This window comes from Spermophilus citellus (assembly GCF_964194105.1).
Source record: "Spermophilus citellus genome assembly, chromosome: 13".
In the NCBI taxonomy this organism is placed as follows: Eukaryota; Metazoa; Chordata; class Mammalia; order Rodentia; family Sciuridae; genus Spermophilus; species Spermophilus citellus.
This window is the reverse complement of record NC_138193.1, coordinates 51,333,775-51,352,786: the sequence shown is the minus strand read 5'-3', so window position 1 is coordinate 51,352,786 and position 19,012 is coordinate 51,333,775. Positions and strand designations below refer to the sequence as shown.

Genomic DNA, 19,012 nt, shown 5'->3' with positions numbered 1-19,012 from the left:
GAAGTTTGGAGATGAAATCTTTATAGATGATAAGATTGTAATCCTCAGGGGAAAAAGAATTTAAACATTATTAGAATTAATAAACTGGCTAGATAAAAGAAAAGCTCATAAAACTAAATTACTTTGCTGTTATCAGTTGGAAATATGAAAAGAATCACTTCAATATTTGTATTTAATATTCTAGTTTAAGTCCAATATAGATAATTCCTTTTTCTCTTGGAAATAGTACCTGAAAATATCAAAGGATTGTCAAAATTCATTTTTAGCTCTGGAAATGAGTGCAGGGTTTCACTTATGGCCAGGGAGAATTTCTTCAGATGGTGTGAGGCTGGGTGGGATCCAATGGAGGGAGAGTCCAGCCAGCTGGAGAAAAAAACCCACTTGTGAAAACGTGTGAAAGGAACCCATTTCAATAGAAAAGGCTGTGGGTGGAGTTGAGGAAGAACTTGAGGAAATGAAAAAAACCAAACACCAGCTTTTGGATGTGTAGTAGGCACCAGGGTATAGAACTGTCAGCTTGGGCTAGGGATGTGGTTCGGCCTTGGGATGGAGAGCAGAAACCAAAAAACAAACAACAAACAAACCCCACAAAACTGACAGCTCAGTTTTCCATTGGCTGGGACAGATGGACACCAGAACTAGATAAAGATCAAAGAAGGGGCAAGGCTTCCAATATCTCTGGGCTGCCTCCTACCATTGGAGGCACTAAGAGTGAAACTCTTCTCTGAGTGAGATTAGAGTACTACTCAAATCCATTTTAACTCCCCATACAGGACTACACTTTATAAAGAGGGGCAAAAAAATGAAGGGATGTTTGCCAGGATCAACATGGAACCAATCTGGGGGAAAAGTAAATGTCTCCTTGAGAAAGATCTTATTTCAAGAAACAGGTGGATATTTAAAGTAATCCCTTATTTGTTTTGAAAACAAGATTTGAAAGGTTGTGTCACCCATGAAAAGGGCAGGAAATGCTACTTTCAAGTGAAAACAGAATTAAAAACAAAAAGGGAGCAGGGAGGAGCAGACAATCTCTTCTTGATCTTACAATTTCATTAGAAATGCTTGAGAATTCCGCCAGAAACCAGAAAAAGAGATGAAATAAATGATTGAGATGAGTAAAATAGTAAGAGGCAGACTGGAGGGACACAATTTATGTGGAGCACTAACTATGAAAAGGAGAGTAGACTATAACTCTGGCAATCAATTAAAATTTGTTTTTAGAAGGAAAATTTCCCTGAACTAGATAGCTGACTTTAGATTGGAAGTTCCTCAACAATGACAGAAAATATAACAAAAAAAATTCTAACTGCATGCAGACAGGAACTGCAAATAATCTAAGGTGGAAAAGGTCAGAAGGTATCTGATTTCTTCACAAGACTCAGTGTCAGAAGACCGAGGAACAATATCTGAAGAATTTAGAAAGAAAATAATTGTGATCTATTTTTCTGGAGTTAATATACTTATTTTATTTCACCTTTTAATTCTCTATTGACTTTTTAAAGTGATAGTCTTTTGATTCCAGAAGGAGATGACTTTTATGCTACTAAATTAAAAATGCCATGGAAGCCGGGTGCCATGGGGCACACCTGTAATCCCAGAGGCTTGGGAGGCTGAGGCAGGAGGATCATGAGTTCAAAGCCAGCCTCAGCAAAAGCAAGGTGCTAAGAAACTCAGTGAGACCTCACCTCTAAATAAAAAAAAAAAAAAAATAGGGCTGGGAATGTGGCTTAGTGGTCGAGCATCCCTGAGTTCAATCCATGGTACTCCCCGCAAAACTAATGCCATAGAGACAAGACTTATAATTAGTAGGAAGAAACTTACATTGCAGATAAACAAAAACATTTGTTTTCATGACCTATAATCCCACATTCCAAACAAAAACATTGAGTATTAAGCTTTCCTGCACATCTTTCCACACTTTTCACCTAGAATCAGTTAAGTACATGTGTAAACTTTATGAAACTCACAGACGGTACTAACTACACATATTACTTACTTTGAAGCTATATACTTTCAGAATATCATGAAAGTATCTTCATGTTAACATATGTGTACAATGCCATTTTTAACAATTGCACAGGATTTCTTTGTATAGATGATACATCATTTTTGAAATCAGTCATCTATGGGCATTTATTTCTAATTTTACAAGCTAATAAACCATACTGACATCAATATCTTACATACACATTATTATACTTCATACTTTGTAAGAGTGCAATTGCTGATTTAAATCGAGTGTACATTTAGAAACCTTGATAGATATTGTTACATTATCTTTTGGTAAACAACACCTACCTCCCTCATAACCATGTTAACACTTAGCATTTTCATTATGTTAAATGTGGGGTAGTCAAATAAAAGAAAAATTGTATCCATTATTGCGGTGTAATTTTTCATATTCATTCATGAAGTGTTAATTCTTGAATCTTGCCTTGTTATTAATTAGAGCTCTTCTATGCTAATGATATTGTTAGTTTGTCTCATATATTGTACTCTTTTCCTATGTGTGACTTGCCCAGATGTTCATAAAAGTTTTCAGATATGCAATTTAATAAAAACTATATCTATATGCATCTGTATTTATATCTAAAATTGTATATATATCTGCATTTGATCAGCAATACCTTTCTTTCTCTCTCTCTCCCACCCCCCACATCTCTTTCTTTTTTGTACTGAAGATTGAACCCAGAGATGTTGTAACACTGAACTGCATCCAAGCTGTTTTTATTTTTAATTTTGAGACAGGGTGTCACTAAGTTGCTGAGGCTGGCCTCGAATTTATGATCTTCCTACTTTAGTCTCCCGAGTTGCCGGGATTACAGGCATGCGCCATTATGCCCACTTTCAGCAATCTATTTCATTTTGACTTTTGTCTTCAGTGTTATGCTTTTGAAGCCTTTATTCCATTTCAACTTATTTGGACTATGTATTGGTTTTAATATGTGAGAAAGAAATCCAGCTTTATGGTTAATCCAGAATTTCTCCAGAATGTTTTTTTTTCTTTTAAATTTGTTTTAATTAGTTACACATGACAGTACAATGACCTTGACATATCATACATTTGAATCAGATGGGATATAATTTCTCATTTTTCTGAGTGTACAGGTTGCAGAATCGCATTGTTCATGCGGTCACGTATACACACAGTAATAATAATGTCTGTTTCCTTCTACAATCCTTCCTATCTCCCCAACCCCTCCCTTCCCCTTCCATCACTTCTCTCTACCCAATCTAGGGTAATGCTATTCTTTTTTTTTCTCACATCTTCACACATGTATTTTGTATAACAATGAGGGTCTCCTTCCACCATCCATGCAATTCCCTTTCTCCGTCCCTTTCCCTTCCACCCCTCTATGTGGAGGTAGTCTTCTTCCCATGCTCTTCCTCTCTTCCCCATTTTGAGTCACCCCCCTTATGTCAGAGAAGACATTTGTTTTTTTTTGGGGGGGATTGATTAGCTTCACTTAGCATAATCTGCTGTAATGCCATCCATTTCCCTGCAAATGCCATGATCTTATTATTTCTTATGCTGAGTAATATTCCGTTGTGTATATACCACATTTTTTAATCCATTCATCCATTGAAGGGCATCTAGGTTGGCTCCCCAGTCTAGCTATTGTGAATTGTGCTGCTATAAACATTGAAGTGGCTGTGTCCCTGTAGTATGCTGTTTTTAGGTTCTTTGGGTATAATCCGAGAAGAGGAATAGCTAGAACAAATGATGGTTCCATTCCCAGCTTTCCAAGGAATCTCTACCAGAATGTTTTATAAATGATTTCTGTGGGATGTTAACAGAGTTAATCAAAAGATTCTGTGATCAAATAATTTTAGAAGACACAAGGTTTAAGCAAAACTATCAGATTTCTTCACTGTAAAAACATCTCAGTGGAGATTATTCAATGCCATATAGTTTCAACTGACAAAACACTAGGAGCAATCCAGATATAAATTAATATTGCATTGGATAAGTACATTATGGCTTTCCCATATAAAAGCATACTATACAGCTGGAAAGAAAAAAATGAGAAGGCTGCTATATATTGATGGGAAAGAACATCTGAGATAAACTCACAGATAAAAGCAAGAATAAGGTGTATTTTTTTAAGAAAGGAGAAAATGAGAATATAGTTGTATTTTCTTAGCATAAAGAAGAGTTGGAAGGCTTACAAGGAATTGAAGCATAGGAGCAGGAGGGGGACAAAATGAATGGGAGAAATCATTCCTGTCTGCCCTTTCAGACTTCCTGGTGTATAATCCATGAATATATTACCTCGAAAGATAAACTAGAAAAAATTTAAAGAGTTTCCATATGCTCAGGGGCTTCAATAAAGTAATATATACATTGCAGTTCTCCAAGCTGGGAGTGATGGTAGACTAGGCTAGGTTTATTTTTTACAAACTCATTTGAGTGTAGAATCCTACAGTAGTTTGGGGCTACCTAGGTTTCAAAAAAGTATGGAACGATCCTTATGAACTAAACATAAAATTTTATTCTTGGGATCCTCTCCCCAGCCTCTGCGTGTGTGTGTGTGTGTGTGTGTGTGTGTGTGTGTGTGTGTGTGTGTAGTATGTGATATCTGGTCTCTTTCTTCTATCCCCCAGCACTGGGTATTTTGATATCTGGAAGATCACTCTTATGATTTTGTTTCATTTTGCTGATCATCAAGATTACTTCTCATTCAATATTTTCTTGAACTATTTTAATCCACTTATTCTTTTCAAATGATCCACTTTATCAAACACCTACACATACTCTTGGGAATAGTTTGAGAAGAACTGGTATCTTTGCAGAATTATATAAAGATAAAAGGGAGACTTTGAGTTTCAAATCTCATAAAATGTATTTCTCAACATTTTCTTAAGTCTAAAACAACAAGATAGTTTTCATTATTTTCAAGTAAAATCTGACTATTTCTAAATTGTTCTGTGTTATTTTGTTTCAGTTGGAAAGGAGATCTCTTATTTACTTTATTTTGGCAAGGATTATTATGTCTACAAGCTACTTTTTTTCTTTAAGAGATATTACACTTTAACAAATATATTTTTGGCATTATTTAGAGGAATATATGCTTCCCTTTGACCAAGTAATTTGATGAAAATAATAATAGATTTCCTGATTATTTACAAATCTTACTTATTGGAAAAAGTCATTTTTAAAAGCAAAACATTGCTCTTTTAATATAACTTTGAATTTTTTTGGTGGATATTTTAACTGGGATGTTCATGTGCATATTTGTACACGGAATTTGCCTAAAAGTTTGTTTTTGGAGCTTTCTTTGTTAGTTGTTTAAATCTGGGATATGCTAAATCTATATAATAAATGAGCAAGATTCCATAATGTTCTGTACTCGTGCAGAACTTAGGGCATTTGAAAGAATTTCCTTGAATAAATTTTGATTCCAGTTGCTTTGGTAAATGTAATTCTTGATCAATATTTTCATCCTTGTCCTTTACTTTCTGAACTGTATAAATTGGTTATTTATGGTTTTACAGAAAATCATTCATTTTAGCTTATTGTCAGTCATTCTCACTGGCCTGGATGGGCTTTATCTTTCTTAATCTGAGGGCAGTTGCTCTAGAAGTTGATTGCAGTTGTCCAAAGGAATCCCAAATGGGCCTTCAGATGGTGGTCCCATCTGAAGGCTTCTAGGCTCACCCTCTGACCTCCTATCTAGAGGCTGCATATGTGCAACAGCCACAGTGGCCCGGGGAGGTTGCCTCCCATTGGGTTCTATCTGCACAACATCTACCAGAACCATAGTGAAATTCCTGCCATTTGTATAGTAGCCTTCCTAGTTTCTGCATTAACGTGTGCTTTCCTTTCTTTCTTCCTTTAAACAACAACAACAACAACTACAACAACAACAAAAAACAACTTTGGTCACTCCAGTTTCTTTCTGGGAGTCAAGGTTCAGGATTTCTTTTTTATGCCACCATCTTTCCCTGTAGTGTCAATGCACTCTTCATTCTTGTTTTAACTGCTTCTCATCAACAATGGTGACAACACTAGGGACTCGGGGCTATGTTTATAAATGTAGTGGGTGTCGGGGGAGAAGATGAATCACAGCAGCTAGCATAAACAATCGGTTCTGGAAACACAAATATGCTGACGTCCTTGGCCAAGGCCTGCAGCAGCTTGGCAGAGGGTCTACTCTTCCTTTCTTTCTTTCTCTTTTTTAATTTGTCAAATGATCAAGAAGTTGGAAAATTTGAGAAGTAATACTGCAGGTGTATTTTCTAATATTTTCTTTTCCACTTTCATTCCTTGGCAGTGAATTGGTTTTCAATTATTATTATTAATTAATGAATATAAACACACGATTTTAACTGATTTCTGATAATGGATTATAACATATAATAAAAGGGAAACTGCTGTGAACATTGGTGAGGGCATACTTTTAGAATCTTCTGTTACAATCTGAATTTACAGAGAATAAGATTAGAGTTAGTATGTCTCCACAAAAATCTCCTGGTAAAGAGTCATGAGTGACACTTCTTTCTAACATCATCTCCTTTCTCAGACTATTGGGAGTCTTTGAAATTCAGAAGAGGCATTTACTTCTTGCTAAAGCTCTACCACAAAGTTATGGACATAGAAGTTTAACAGAAAATGACATATGACCAATAATAATAAATATTTTGGGAAGTTGAAATTCCCCAAGCCGTCTAAATCTCACTCTTTTGGATGTCTTTCTCACTTTTTTTCCTCATTAAAGACTTCTTCTTGGCTTTGGTAGTGGGCACTCTGATGAAGAAGGGTTGAATTCTTTATCTCCTTTGTTCTCAGGGGCATTATTTTGGTTCCTCTAAGACTGCTGTCACTGTATGGCCTGAACAGCATCCACAAGAATGGCCTTGGCTCTGATTAACTTTGAAAGCTATTGCATAGTCCTCAAAGATTTCAAAGAAGTAGGGAGGGGGGAAAATGCATTTTGCAAAGCCAAACTTTTCTTCTTTATTCCCTTATCTTCCTTCCTCTGTGCTTCCTTCCTCCACTGGGAAGATGCACATTTGGTCACATATAAAATTGTCCTTCATCACCTGTCAATCAAATTCACCTCTATAAGACTTCTGGGGTAGTGTTGCTGTTTTGCTAGAAGGGCCTTGGTTAGGCTGCCAGGTTGCAAATTATGTGGCAGACTCAATTACAAATTATGATAATATGGTATTAATGATGAGCCAAGGATCTCATTTTTATGAGTTTTATAAGATTTGTACAATTTTCTATCACTGCATTGTAAACAAAAATAGAAGATGGCAGAGGAAACTGAGCCAGTCCCCCCAGGGACCTAGGGATTTAGCTAGAAGCAGCCTACTTTGAAGTTTGGGGTTTTATCTGACTAGCCAGTTAAGAGAAACCACTGTTTTAATCAATTTTCAAAGGAGGGGATTCACTAATAACATCCGTGTGTGTGTGTATGTGTGTACAAACACACACATATATGTCATGTTGTATATTCCTATGTTCAATGACATAGGAAATCACTGGTGACATGGTAAATGAAATAAGCAGATTATAAAATGTATGTGAAATGGCTCATGAATTATGAAAAGATGTTCAACCCAACTGAAATAAGGGACATGTAAATAAATATTAGCTGTAGTGAGATATCATTTTCCCTCCATCAGGTAGGCTAAAATCTAAAGGTTTGACAATACATTTTGTTGGCGAGGCCTTGGAAAAGCAGGCCCTTTCACACATTGTTGGTGGGAATGCAAATTTGTACAATCTTACCTAGAGAAAAAAATGTCAAAATTAAAATGACATATTTCCCTGTTGAGATTTTAGGCTATAGATATCCTTGAGTGATAGATGTAAGTTATTCATGACAACACTCTGTAATAGCAAAAGGTTGGAAACAATCCAAAGTCCACCAATAAATGACTGCTTGAATAGTATTATACATTCAAAAAGTAGAATACTGTGTAGCTGAAAAAAGAGAAGATCTTTATGAACTCATGCAGAAAGATCTCCAAGACATATTGCTAAGTTAATAAAGGGGGTATAGAATAGTTTGCATAATAAGCTGTTTTGTATTTCAAAGACGGAGACAATCCACATTTGTGTTGACTGGAATGTCTATTTTGCTTTAAAAGAAACTAAGAACAGTATTTACCTGGACAAATAGTCATCAAAATGTTAGTAAATAATGGAAATATGATTGATTAAAGAAGTCATGGGAATTTTATTATTCACGATAACATATCATATTTTTAAAATGCAAAACAGAGTGTAAATGAAGTGTAAATGACTTCCTAGGAAAAATGACCAACTGCATCTGCAGAATTTTGTGGTCCAGAAGCCCCTGCCCTTGAACATAGCAGCAGCAAGGGATGCAAGCCCTGATTAGATGGGCCTTGTTCTCAGATTTTACATTTGCCACTTCTCTCCAGAGAAAAACATTTGGTTTATCTTCCCTTAAGTTGGGAAAATTCAGGGGAGCTGGCACATAGGAGTGAGCAAGATAAAATTCAGTTCAAGCAAACATCAGGATGGGTGGGGCTAGACACATGTTGAGCATTCAGAGGTAAGTTCCTATGAAAAATGTCATCCTAGACAAAGCCCCACACCTCAGAAAATAATTTCTTCTGGAGAATTTTTGGGTTATCTCAATGAAATCAGTTTCTTAAGGTTTGTGAAACAAGAAAAGAAAGGAAACTTTGCTGAGTTTTTAAGTTTTAAGTTAAAAAATGAAATATATATTTCAGAAAATGGGTATGTCAAATTATCTGGTATTATTTGTACTTTTAAAGCAAATATTCATGCTGCAGCCCCTGAGCTGAATATATATAACAATGTCATCCCCTCAGAAATACTTTTCACACAACAGTCTTTATTTTCATGGTGACCACTTCCTTGCTTACTATAAATGTAGTTTTGCTACTTAAATATTTCAAAAAACGTCATTTTGTTTTGCTTGTTCTAGAACTGTTTTTGGTAAGAGCTTTCAATGTAATGTGAAGCTACATTTTGTTCATTTCATTAGCAATATAGTATTCCTTTACATGCTTGTACCACAATTGTTTGTCCATTCTACTGATGATAGACATTTAAAATATCTCCGGTGGAAGGCATTTAATACTGAGAGCTAGCATGGTGGCACATGCCTGTAATCCCAGAGACTCAAGAGTCTGGGGCAGCAGGATCGCAAGTTCAAGGCCAGCCTAAGCAACTTAGCAGGGCCCTAAGCAACTTAGTGAGACCCTTTATTAAATTAAAAAATAAAGAAGAGTGAGGATATGGGATGTTGCTTGGTGGTTAAGCACCCCTGGGTTCAATCCTCTGTGCCCCCTCCCCAAAAAGGAACAATGCCAATGAACACTGTTAGGTGTACTAGGGTACATATGTGCATGAGTTTCTTCAGCACCTCTTAGTGAAGTTTTGAGTTTTGGGATATGTACACCTTCTTTTCTTAGATACATGAAAATATCTTCCAGCATAATTTTATCAAGTTATACTTCTAGCAATCACCAAAATACTCATTGCCTCATATCCTTTGAAAGTTTGAAATAGTTTTTTCATACTTATTAACATTTGCTAGTTTGATAATGTGTAATAATATCTCATTATAGTTTTAATTTGCATTTTGCTGGTGAGGAATGAAGTCATGTGCCTCTTCACATATTTAACAGATATTTGGATTTTTTTTTTGCGTGTGAAGTGTTATGTTTCAAAACTTTTGTCCATTTTTTAAATTAGATTACCTGCTTTCACAGTGCTTCATTTAATCAATATATTAATAAAGAGTCCAAATGATGAATGAATAGGCTTGAAGGTATATCATGTAGCCAGAATGCATTTGTGGCCATCTATAATTTTTTTCATAAAATGCTTTTATGTAATTATTGGCACAAATTATCTGAGAGACAAATTGGGCTTAAGCATCTGCTTAGCACACTACCCACTACTGGTCATCTGCCAGTGGACCCTGATCAGTGAATGATACAAATGTCAGTAGTTAACATTCAGCAGCACCTAACCTCACACAGGGCCCTGAGCTGAGCACTTTGTGTGGGTTCTTTTATTTGCTTCTCTGAAAACCTCTATGTGGAATGTACTGTTAGGCTTAGGGGCTTAAATGAGTGGACTGTTTATGTCTCAATAAGAGAGTGATGGGCCTAGGAGGTGACCCCTCACCTAACTCCAGAGTCCACACCCTTACTCTAATAATAATAATTTCTAGTTATTTTACTGCCTCAAAATAAAGTTTCCATCTGGTTTCAAATTTGGGATTATTCTGGGGGAAATGATCATCATTAGTTCTAAAAGAAGAGAATATAATTAAATACTTAGTTTAGACATGGTAAAATATAAATTCCCTAAAAATATAGCACGATATACATAGAGACACTGACAAAAAAGAAAATAAGCTTGCATAAAGCTTTGCTATGAACTTGACTTAATGTTTGTACCACAATGAATATACAAATGGGGAGTATAGACACTTCAGGCTTGCTATTGTATCATTCAATGTGTTCAATCCATAAAAATCAGATGCTTGTAAGTCAGATTCATTTTTTTTAAGGTTAAGATGATTAAATAGACAATGATAGCAAACCTCAGCCTGCATCCAGGAGCAGCTACTCTAAATTTTCAAACCAAGGAAATAAGATAATCCAATGCATTGAGTTTGGTCTCAAAGGGATTTTTCTCATCATTAATAAGCATAACACACCCAACTACTCAAAACTAAGGCTCTGAACATTAATGTTTCTTGGCTTCCTCAGGGGTCTGTGGGAACATAAATCTACTTCCAAGTTAAACTTCAAATTTGTTGTAAGATAAAAGAACCGTAAGTATTTTGAAACAAAAAATCGTAGAAAGCTGATCAGGCTTTGAAAAAAATAGCTGAGAACTAAAAAGAAAGCCATGGTCTGGGGTGGAGGTTTCTGAAGCAGTTTAAGGAGGTCCACCCCCACACTTTTGAATAAATCTTTTGGCTTGATCACATTAACGGGTGCTGCACAGCTTGTAAAGCTATGTTCTTTCTCCCAGTGAGACCTTGCTCAGGCTTGTAGTTCCATTTGAAAGAATAATTTTCAGTGTCTCCTTCTAGGCTGAGCATTAATCCCCCCACTGCTTGATCGATTAGATCCCACTGTCGGTGCCTGGAAGGCAATGTCTGAGCTTTATGTATTGTTTCCTGGCAAGTCCCATTGCCATGCTCTGTGGAACAGATGTGGCAGTGTAACCATGTGCAACAGGCTCTCCAGCCTTCAAATCTTGGGGGCATGACAGGTATAGTGTCTCATTTTTAACATTTAATAAATGTACAGGCCTCGTGAATAAACTGGTTCATGAATTTGGTTCATAACTTTTGTATGGCGTTTAATAGCTGACAAGGTGAGAATACATTATTTCATTTGATCTTTATAACAATTGTTTATGGGAAACAGAGCTTTATTATCCTCCATTTTTGGAAGGAGGAGAGACTATGCACCTTGCCTGGGTTCGCAAGGCTGGGGGCCATCTTACAATTAAAACCCAGAACTTCTGATTTTAACACCAAGGTTGTTCTGTGATTCGCATAATAAAAACAAGATGGGAGAATTATAGAGGACTTTCCAAAGGACCTACTTTACCCATGTGCTGTGAGTACAGAAAACAAAATGACAACATAAATGTCACATCGCTGCTAGCTTGAGCAGAACAAAACAAAGAAATAAACCATTTCAGTGTTGCCTCCAGGATAAGAAGTATTAGAGAAAATTGCCAAGATACTTTGAAAAACTCTAACCGCGACCAGCCCTCCTCCTGAAAGATAAGCAGGCCTTCCCTGTTAGGGCTCTGTTAACTCCTCAGTTCTCAATGCCCTGGTCTACGTTCTCAGCATTTCATGTGTGCTCTCTTCTCACAGGGCAAAACCCAGGAAGGTAGAATCTGAGATGAATGATTCCAGAGCAAGCATCTTATTTAGGAGAAGGGAAAAAAAAAAACACCCTCTGGCCCAGGTTCAGGAAAAGAACGGTGGGTCATGATATGCATATTGTAGAACTAGGTACCTTCTGGGCAATTGGAGCTTCTTCTCATGATTCAAATCCAGAGACATCCCTCCCAGGGGGAGGGAGCAGAGTGTGCATAGGCCAACTCTCCTGTCAGTCATTGTTGAGAGCTGCCAGGAGGGGCAGGAACTTCCCCACCCACCAATGCGTGTTGCAGGAGGGCAGAGGGGCAGCCTGTAGCTTAGGAAAAAGTTCCCTGGCAAAGAAATGGGGATTTTGGGAGGACACTGGCTCTCATAAAATGCCTGAGGGACATGATGGGACACCCATGAGTCTGATATAACAGGATCAAGGTCTCACCATTTTTTTTAAAATGCGTTTTCAAAATCCAGAATAGTATTTGGGGGTATTTTAATTTGCTCATAATTGTGAACATAGCCTGATGTCAGGGTGGATTTGAGAAATGTTTATAGATACACATTAAATTTAACTGACGAGGAATATGGAAAGAAAGCAGGAACAATAAAGCCCTGAATCACAGCAGCTTCCGAGAGAGACAAGTTTCTACTCACACTTTCTCATAAATCTTGTCAGGGTGCTCTGGCCACTCGATCATGCACACAACTCTGCTGGGCATGGTCTCCGTGGTTGAGTAGTAGCCCTGGGGGAAGGCCAGCAGGAGAGCCAGGACCCAGATGACACAGATGACCACTTTGGTGGCTGTTGCTGAGAGCCGGGGCTGGAGGGGATGGATGATGGCCATGTATCTGGAACAGAGAAGAATGGACAATGTTCTGATTTGGTCATCAAAATCTGCCAACAAAAATGTTCCAGAAACACTTTGATTCCCGATGTCGTTTTCCCAACCTGTTTCCATATTTTATCCTTAAGTTTTATGGCTTCTGACTCACAATGCTAAAATCCATACGAAAAATCACCAACAGTCATGTGCTACATAACAACACTTTGGCCAAAGACAGACCATATACATCCAGGTGGTGCCATAAGATTGACTAACAACATAGTAGTTGTCCTAGTTTGTGTGAGTACACTGCATGGTGTTCACACAACAATGACATTGGTTGATGAATTTTGCAGAATGTGTCCCCATTCATTAAGCTGCATATGACTGTGGTAGTTTTTAAAGCCCTAGTGTGGCATGATAAAGGTTATCAATCCTGCATCAGAAAACAGGGGCCGGAAGGCAACAAACTAAATGGCGAACTAAATGGTATCATCTGAATGAATACATCCACATGTTTGAATTTGTGCACAGCCTCTAAGATACTGCAGAGATGTGAGGAAAAAAATAAATACTACAATCAGCATTTTATATCAGTTATAAACACATCGATTCTGCCTCTTTTATTTAAAAGCCATCTCCCTATGTGTATTTTTCTTACAATGTTTATGGATTTATCTCTTAAAATACGCATCTGTTTAAAAAAGTTGCAGCTATGTTTTTTATACATCATTTGGGGTTTAAATATTATTTGACCAAAACCTCAAAATCACACATTTGATTATCTGGCATGCAGGTATTTCTGGTCTCCATGGGACAGAATGGTCCATGAAGACTTCAGAAACGCACAGACAAATAGCAGCACATCTGTCAGCTGGCTTCGTGTAATTCCACATAATCCTTTCATTGTGTTTTCTGAACTCCTACAACCTTTGGGCAAGAAGTGGGACAGGGTAATAAGGAAAGCAATTTCATTCAGCATGCATTTTACAATTTTCACCGGGCACCTGCTGCCAGCAGAACACACCCTTTCCTTCTGGGCATTGAGGATCTAATTTCTCCAGGGAAACAAGGAGCATCAATAAGCAACCACAAAACCCAAGGGTAGGAAAAATGACCTCAAGCGGTAATCTGATCAGTACCTTAGAGCCTTAGGGAATCTGCAGAAGTAATCAAGTCTTGGAATAGTGGGTGATTTCTTGGAGGGGCTTCAAGAGGTATGCTCAGCTGGGTTGGGGGTGAACCTGTTGAGTATCATGCTCCAAGGGCAGGAAGTGTTTGGAGCCCTCCCTCCTCTGGGATAGGATTGGATCTGACTTTCTGAAAGGGGTTGATAGCTTTGTTTTGTAGATTTCTTCCTTGAGCATCTTTTTATCATTTCTCTGCTTTTTTTTTTTTTTTTTTGTGTGTGTGTGTGTGTGTGTGTGTGTGTGTATGCTAGGGACCTGATCTTTCCTTTTCTGGTTGGCAAGAACAGCTACACTGAAGGTGTTCAGTATAGGGAGGCTGCATTTGGGGAATGCTTCGGGTCAGCCTTTATATACACAATCAGAAGTCACGATAACTTCCGGGAAGGAATCCCTAGAAACTTCCTTCTGCCCTTTTCAAAAAGTAAGTAGGTGGTCTTGAAATCAGGAGAGAGTGGAGTTAGAAAAGACTTGGAGTAGATGTTACGGTGGGGGTGAGTAGCAAAATAAAAATCTTTGGGGATGCTTCCCTGTCTAGTTGGTAGCAATGAAATATTTTACTCAAATACTGTCTGAAAGGGCAAAGAGAGTTCTCAGGACGCTGTGAGCTGTGAATCAAGCATCACCTGTGTTCTTTAGATTATCCCAGAGGGCCACAGTTACCATTAAGGTAGTCTCTCGTACCATAGACTTAAATAATCTTCCCCTCTGGATCAATCTCCTAAAAAGCACCCTGAGAAGTCTTGATTCCTGTCCCCAACCCCAGACCTGTGACATCCTTGTTGCCTGGCAGGATGGAACCTGGGTTTCCTGTATAGACATGGGATAATAGTGGATGGGAGGAACCCCTGAGTCAGAGCCAGTGGAGGTGGGCCTGTTCAACCATCAATCATGTTTACCTTCTTTCCAGTTTGGTCAAGGATGGACCTGGATTGTCAGGACCAGAATCATGACCAGAATCTCTTTGTATGTTTGCATTATAATTGTAGGAGCACTTACTGGATCATTTCCCAAAAGCAAGATTTCCACAAACCTGGACAGGGAGCATGAAGATGCCTTAATTTATCTCCAGCCCAATGCAGGCTGCTTCTACCCGCACCGGCAGCTGTGAATTCTTAGGCTTCAAACCAGATCCAGGAAGATGCACAGGGGAGAGTGTGGTAATTACATTGCCCTCTTTTAATATTATCTCAAATGTAAGATTTTAATTTGTTTCTAACTCAGGATAAATGCTCAGTCTTAAATAAATGAATCCTAATACCCATCCCCGTGCCCAAATTGGTGATACACCATTTAGAATCTGATCTGACTGTGCTTAAGGGGGATTGCATCAGAATATTAGCACTACAGCTTCAAATGGGTGGCAGAAAGCCATATTTTATCTTTACTGCAAAAATTGCAATTTGGGAGCCCATTTCAGTTAACTCTCTGCCTTTCTTTGAGTGTAGGAGCCATTTCAATGACAGATGAAAGTATTCCCCATACAAAGCCAAAGAGAATAAAAAAGATTGGCTTTAAAAAATGCATATATTTTCATTTGTTCAAAATAGAGCCATTTATAAATCTTCCTCCCTCCTTCCCTTTCTTTTTTCTTTCTCTCTATTGCTATCTTTACTTCTGAGGCTTGTATAATTTGCTTATTTCTTATTTATTCAAATACTTTTGCCATTCGGATAACTTGTACATGGATGAATATTTTCTTTCTTACTCCCCATTCCTAGTTTGGATTTCATGAATATACATTTATATATTTATTTGGAACCACCCTGAACAATTCTTTCTTATTTGATTATAGGAGATCACTGAGAAATTGCTGCAAGCCGTAGGAAAATACATTCAATAAGTATTTATTGACTGCACTAAGCTCATGAGACTGCAAGGCAGTCAATGAAACATCTTTCTGGTTTATGCATTAATCATCAGGCTGCCAGAGACAGGGGTCCGGAAGCAGTGTGGGATGTGGATTGTGTTCTCCACTTCAGGTTGTTTCATTCCCATGGAGGGCCATCAGACCTGATTTGAAATGTATATGGCCTGAAAAACCAAAGGTATAGTCTTCCTTCTGTGTGACTGTGCATTATAAAAAGATCTCTCATTATGCATTCCTTAAATCTGGCAAAATAGAATGTTGCATATTTTTTAAATAGAGTGAAACAATTTTATTGTAAATAAGAACTCATTTTCTGACAAACAGCAGTGCCTTGTAACTTCCTCTTACCCCAGCCCTAAATCACTGGGCAGAGAGAATGTCTTTTCTCCCTCAGAAGATTTGTCTTACTGGGCTCTTCATCCATAGTCTTCCATCTAATTCTGCTCCCTCCTTTCCTGATCTCCAGTAACTCCTTCTTCACATGGTGTGAGGTTCCTATAAGGGACCACATCTTCCTGAGTTCAAATGACCAAGGGTGAGGACTGCTGAGAGTGTAGCTCTAGATCAAGGGCTGGCAAACTTGTTCTGTAAAGGACAGATAGCAGATATTTTAAGCTTTGAGGCACATGTACTTTCTGTCACAACTACTCGACTCTGCCTTTGTAGTGTAAAAGCAGCCATGGACAGGAAAGAATTGTTGGGCATGACCATAAGCCAATATAACTTCATTTGCAAAAACAGATGGTGGGCTGGATTTGAGTGCTGGACCATAGTTTGCTGGCTTCTGGTAGAGTTTATGGGAGATGAGGAACAGGAGGAATTAGAGCCATGGGACAACATAGTGTAAACTTCAGAAACACTCATCACCTTTGACAGACTGAGAATGCTGAGACTGAAATCCACTGGGTAGATATTAGTCAGTACAGTGGCTACTGGTTTAGATGTGAGGTGTCCCCCAAAAGGTCATGTGCAAGACAATGCAAGAAGGTTCAGAGGAGATGATTGGGTTCTAAGAGTCTTAACCTAATCAGTGAATTAATCCCCTGATAGGGATTAACTGAGTGGTAACTGAAGTGGTAGGGTATGACTGGAGGAGGTGGGAATGGGGTATGGCTATGGGATATATATTCTTTACCTCCAGTGTGGAGTCTCTCTCTCTCTGCTTTCTGACCAACATGTGAGTGGTTTCTCTCCACCGTACTTGTTGGCCATGATGTTCAGCCTCACTTTGAGCCCCGAGGAATGGAGCTGGCCCTCTGAAACCATGAGCCCTCAAAAAAACTCTTCCTCCCCTACGATTGTTCTGGTTGAGTCCTTTAATCACAGCAGTGAAGAAGCTGACTAAAATAGTGGTCAGCAGCCAGTCCTGGTCCAGAATTGGGTCTCTAATCTGAGCACAAGATCTGTCAATCCAGGATGTTTTCCTTCCTTGGTCTCTTCCTGGCTGGCTCTTGCTTATGGTCACGACTCTGCCCGGTCATCAGGTCCTTGTGGCTGGGTTAGGAGCTCACCTACACTGCTGTGAAGGTCTCTAACCTTGCATTCACACATTTCATTTTATTTTTCTATTTGCTTGTCGGTCTCCTCCCTTCATCCTTATGGATTCTTGGCCTCCCTCAGTGCCTAGGATGTAGTAAATAGTAAATGAAGGTTTGGTTGCATAAATGAAAGTATGAATTTCTTGGTACGTAGCAGGGGATCCATAAATGGCTGCTGAATGAAAATAAATGCAACAGGAGAAAGACATGTATGTGGTTCCTTTATTCCTACCAATCTGAACACATTGAGATTATGATGTAAGAATCATCACTGCTTGAAATATTTTCTGTTATACAGTCATCCAGGATCGTCCTGTGGGAGTGATCTCATGGTCCCTGGTCTTCAGAATTTCTTCTCTCTTGATATTAAGCCTTTAAGTAAATTTCCAATAATTCTTTGTTGACTGTCTAACTTTGACACTGACTGTATGCTGGGAATTGTGCAGCATTCAGTCTTTCTACACAGTACACCCTCCAGGCTCTTCATCTAAATAAGTTCTGTCATCTTTTCATCTACTTCCATGTCAGAGAGGACTCAGTATTTTTACTGAGGTCACTAACATTTCTTCATCAGTTGGGATTTTGTTCCGGGACCTGACTTTTATCTTTTATCCAGATCACTTTACCAACAGCCTCATCTATGCAACCAAGCTCCAGTTCTCACAGCTATAACCAAAGAGGCCTCTGAACCACCTCCAGAGATGGCACAAAGTTTACACACCACTGAGCATTTCACTAGCGCCAGCCTCCCCCACATCCTCACTGCTGTGATGTTTGTAATTCCAAAAGGGATGTACATGGTTTTGATCTCCAGGCTGATGCAGATCTTAGCACTGTCAAGAGTCTCACTTCAAAATGTGCGGTCTGACAGTAAGGGCACTGAAAATCCATGTAAGAACTGAAAATCCATGAGAATTTAGAGTGAGGTGAAAGAGGGGACACATATGACTCTTGTCAGAGCAGTTCTACCCGATGTGCGATCAAAGAAGGGCTCACTTGGTTCAAAGAAGATTCAGGTATGGAGTCCCTAGGCTATTAGGGACCATAATCCTTTCTGTATGGGCTAATGAGAAAAGGTGATTTCAGACCATGAAAGCACACCTTGCTTCTCCAGATCCTACTTCCTATCTCACCACCATCTGTAGAAATTTTGCCCATCCTTTAAGGTGGATCAAAATTCATCTCCTTTAAGAAAACTTATTTAATTGTTTAAAAGCTCCATGGAGATCATCTGCCTCACGTTCTCTTGAAAACCCTCTCATGTTCCTGCTAGCTGCATTTCCCTATTCTGCCCGCACATTCCATCTCATTAGAGGGCAGTATGTGGTCCTTCCCACCCTGTCACGGCCTGAGAGGGCAGGGACAGTGCTCACCTGTCTCTTAATCTTTGGGGGGAACTTAACAGAGAGCCTTACATGATTGATAGACATTTGCCTGGAAGTGCCAGTGGAATTTTGCCCAAAGAACTCCATCTTCATTCAGAAGTTACATTTAGTAGCCCTACTTAGAGCATTCTGACCAGTCTCAAAGGGCCAGATTATAAAGGAATGGATGAGTGAATTCTGGAGTATGGAGTATTCTTTCCAGAATTCCTTAAAGCTAGTTTGGAAAGTAAGACACAAAGTCGGGATTAATAAAGTGCTCTTGATTGGGCTTATTTAGGAAGTGACCCTTCAGCAGTCTAGATTACCCTCTTTTTTTTTTTTTTTTTTAGCTCCCAGAGCCAGAG

At 38.6% G+C, this 19,012-nt stretch overlaps 1 protein-coding gene across 1 annotated transcript in view; it reads right to left on the bottom strand.

Moving 5' to 3' along the window:
- The window catches only part of TACR1 (tachykinin receptor 1), a gene marked incomplete at its 3' end in the record, with an annotated part of 166,187 nt that overhangs the window by 75,980 nt on the left and 71,195 nt on the right, over nucleotides 1-19,012 (bottom strand). The window contains exon 2 of the mRNA XM_081265049.1: nucleotides 12,519-12,713. Within this exon, the coding sequence (XP_081121175.1) occupies nucleotides 12,519-12,713 (195 nt within the window). The remainder of the gene's footprint in view (nucleotides 1-12,518; nucleotides 12,714-19,012) is intronic.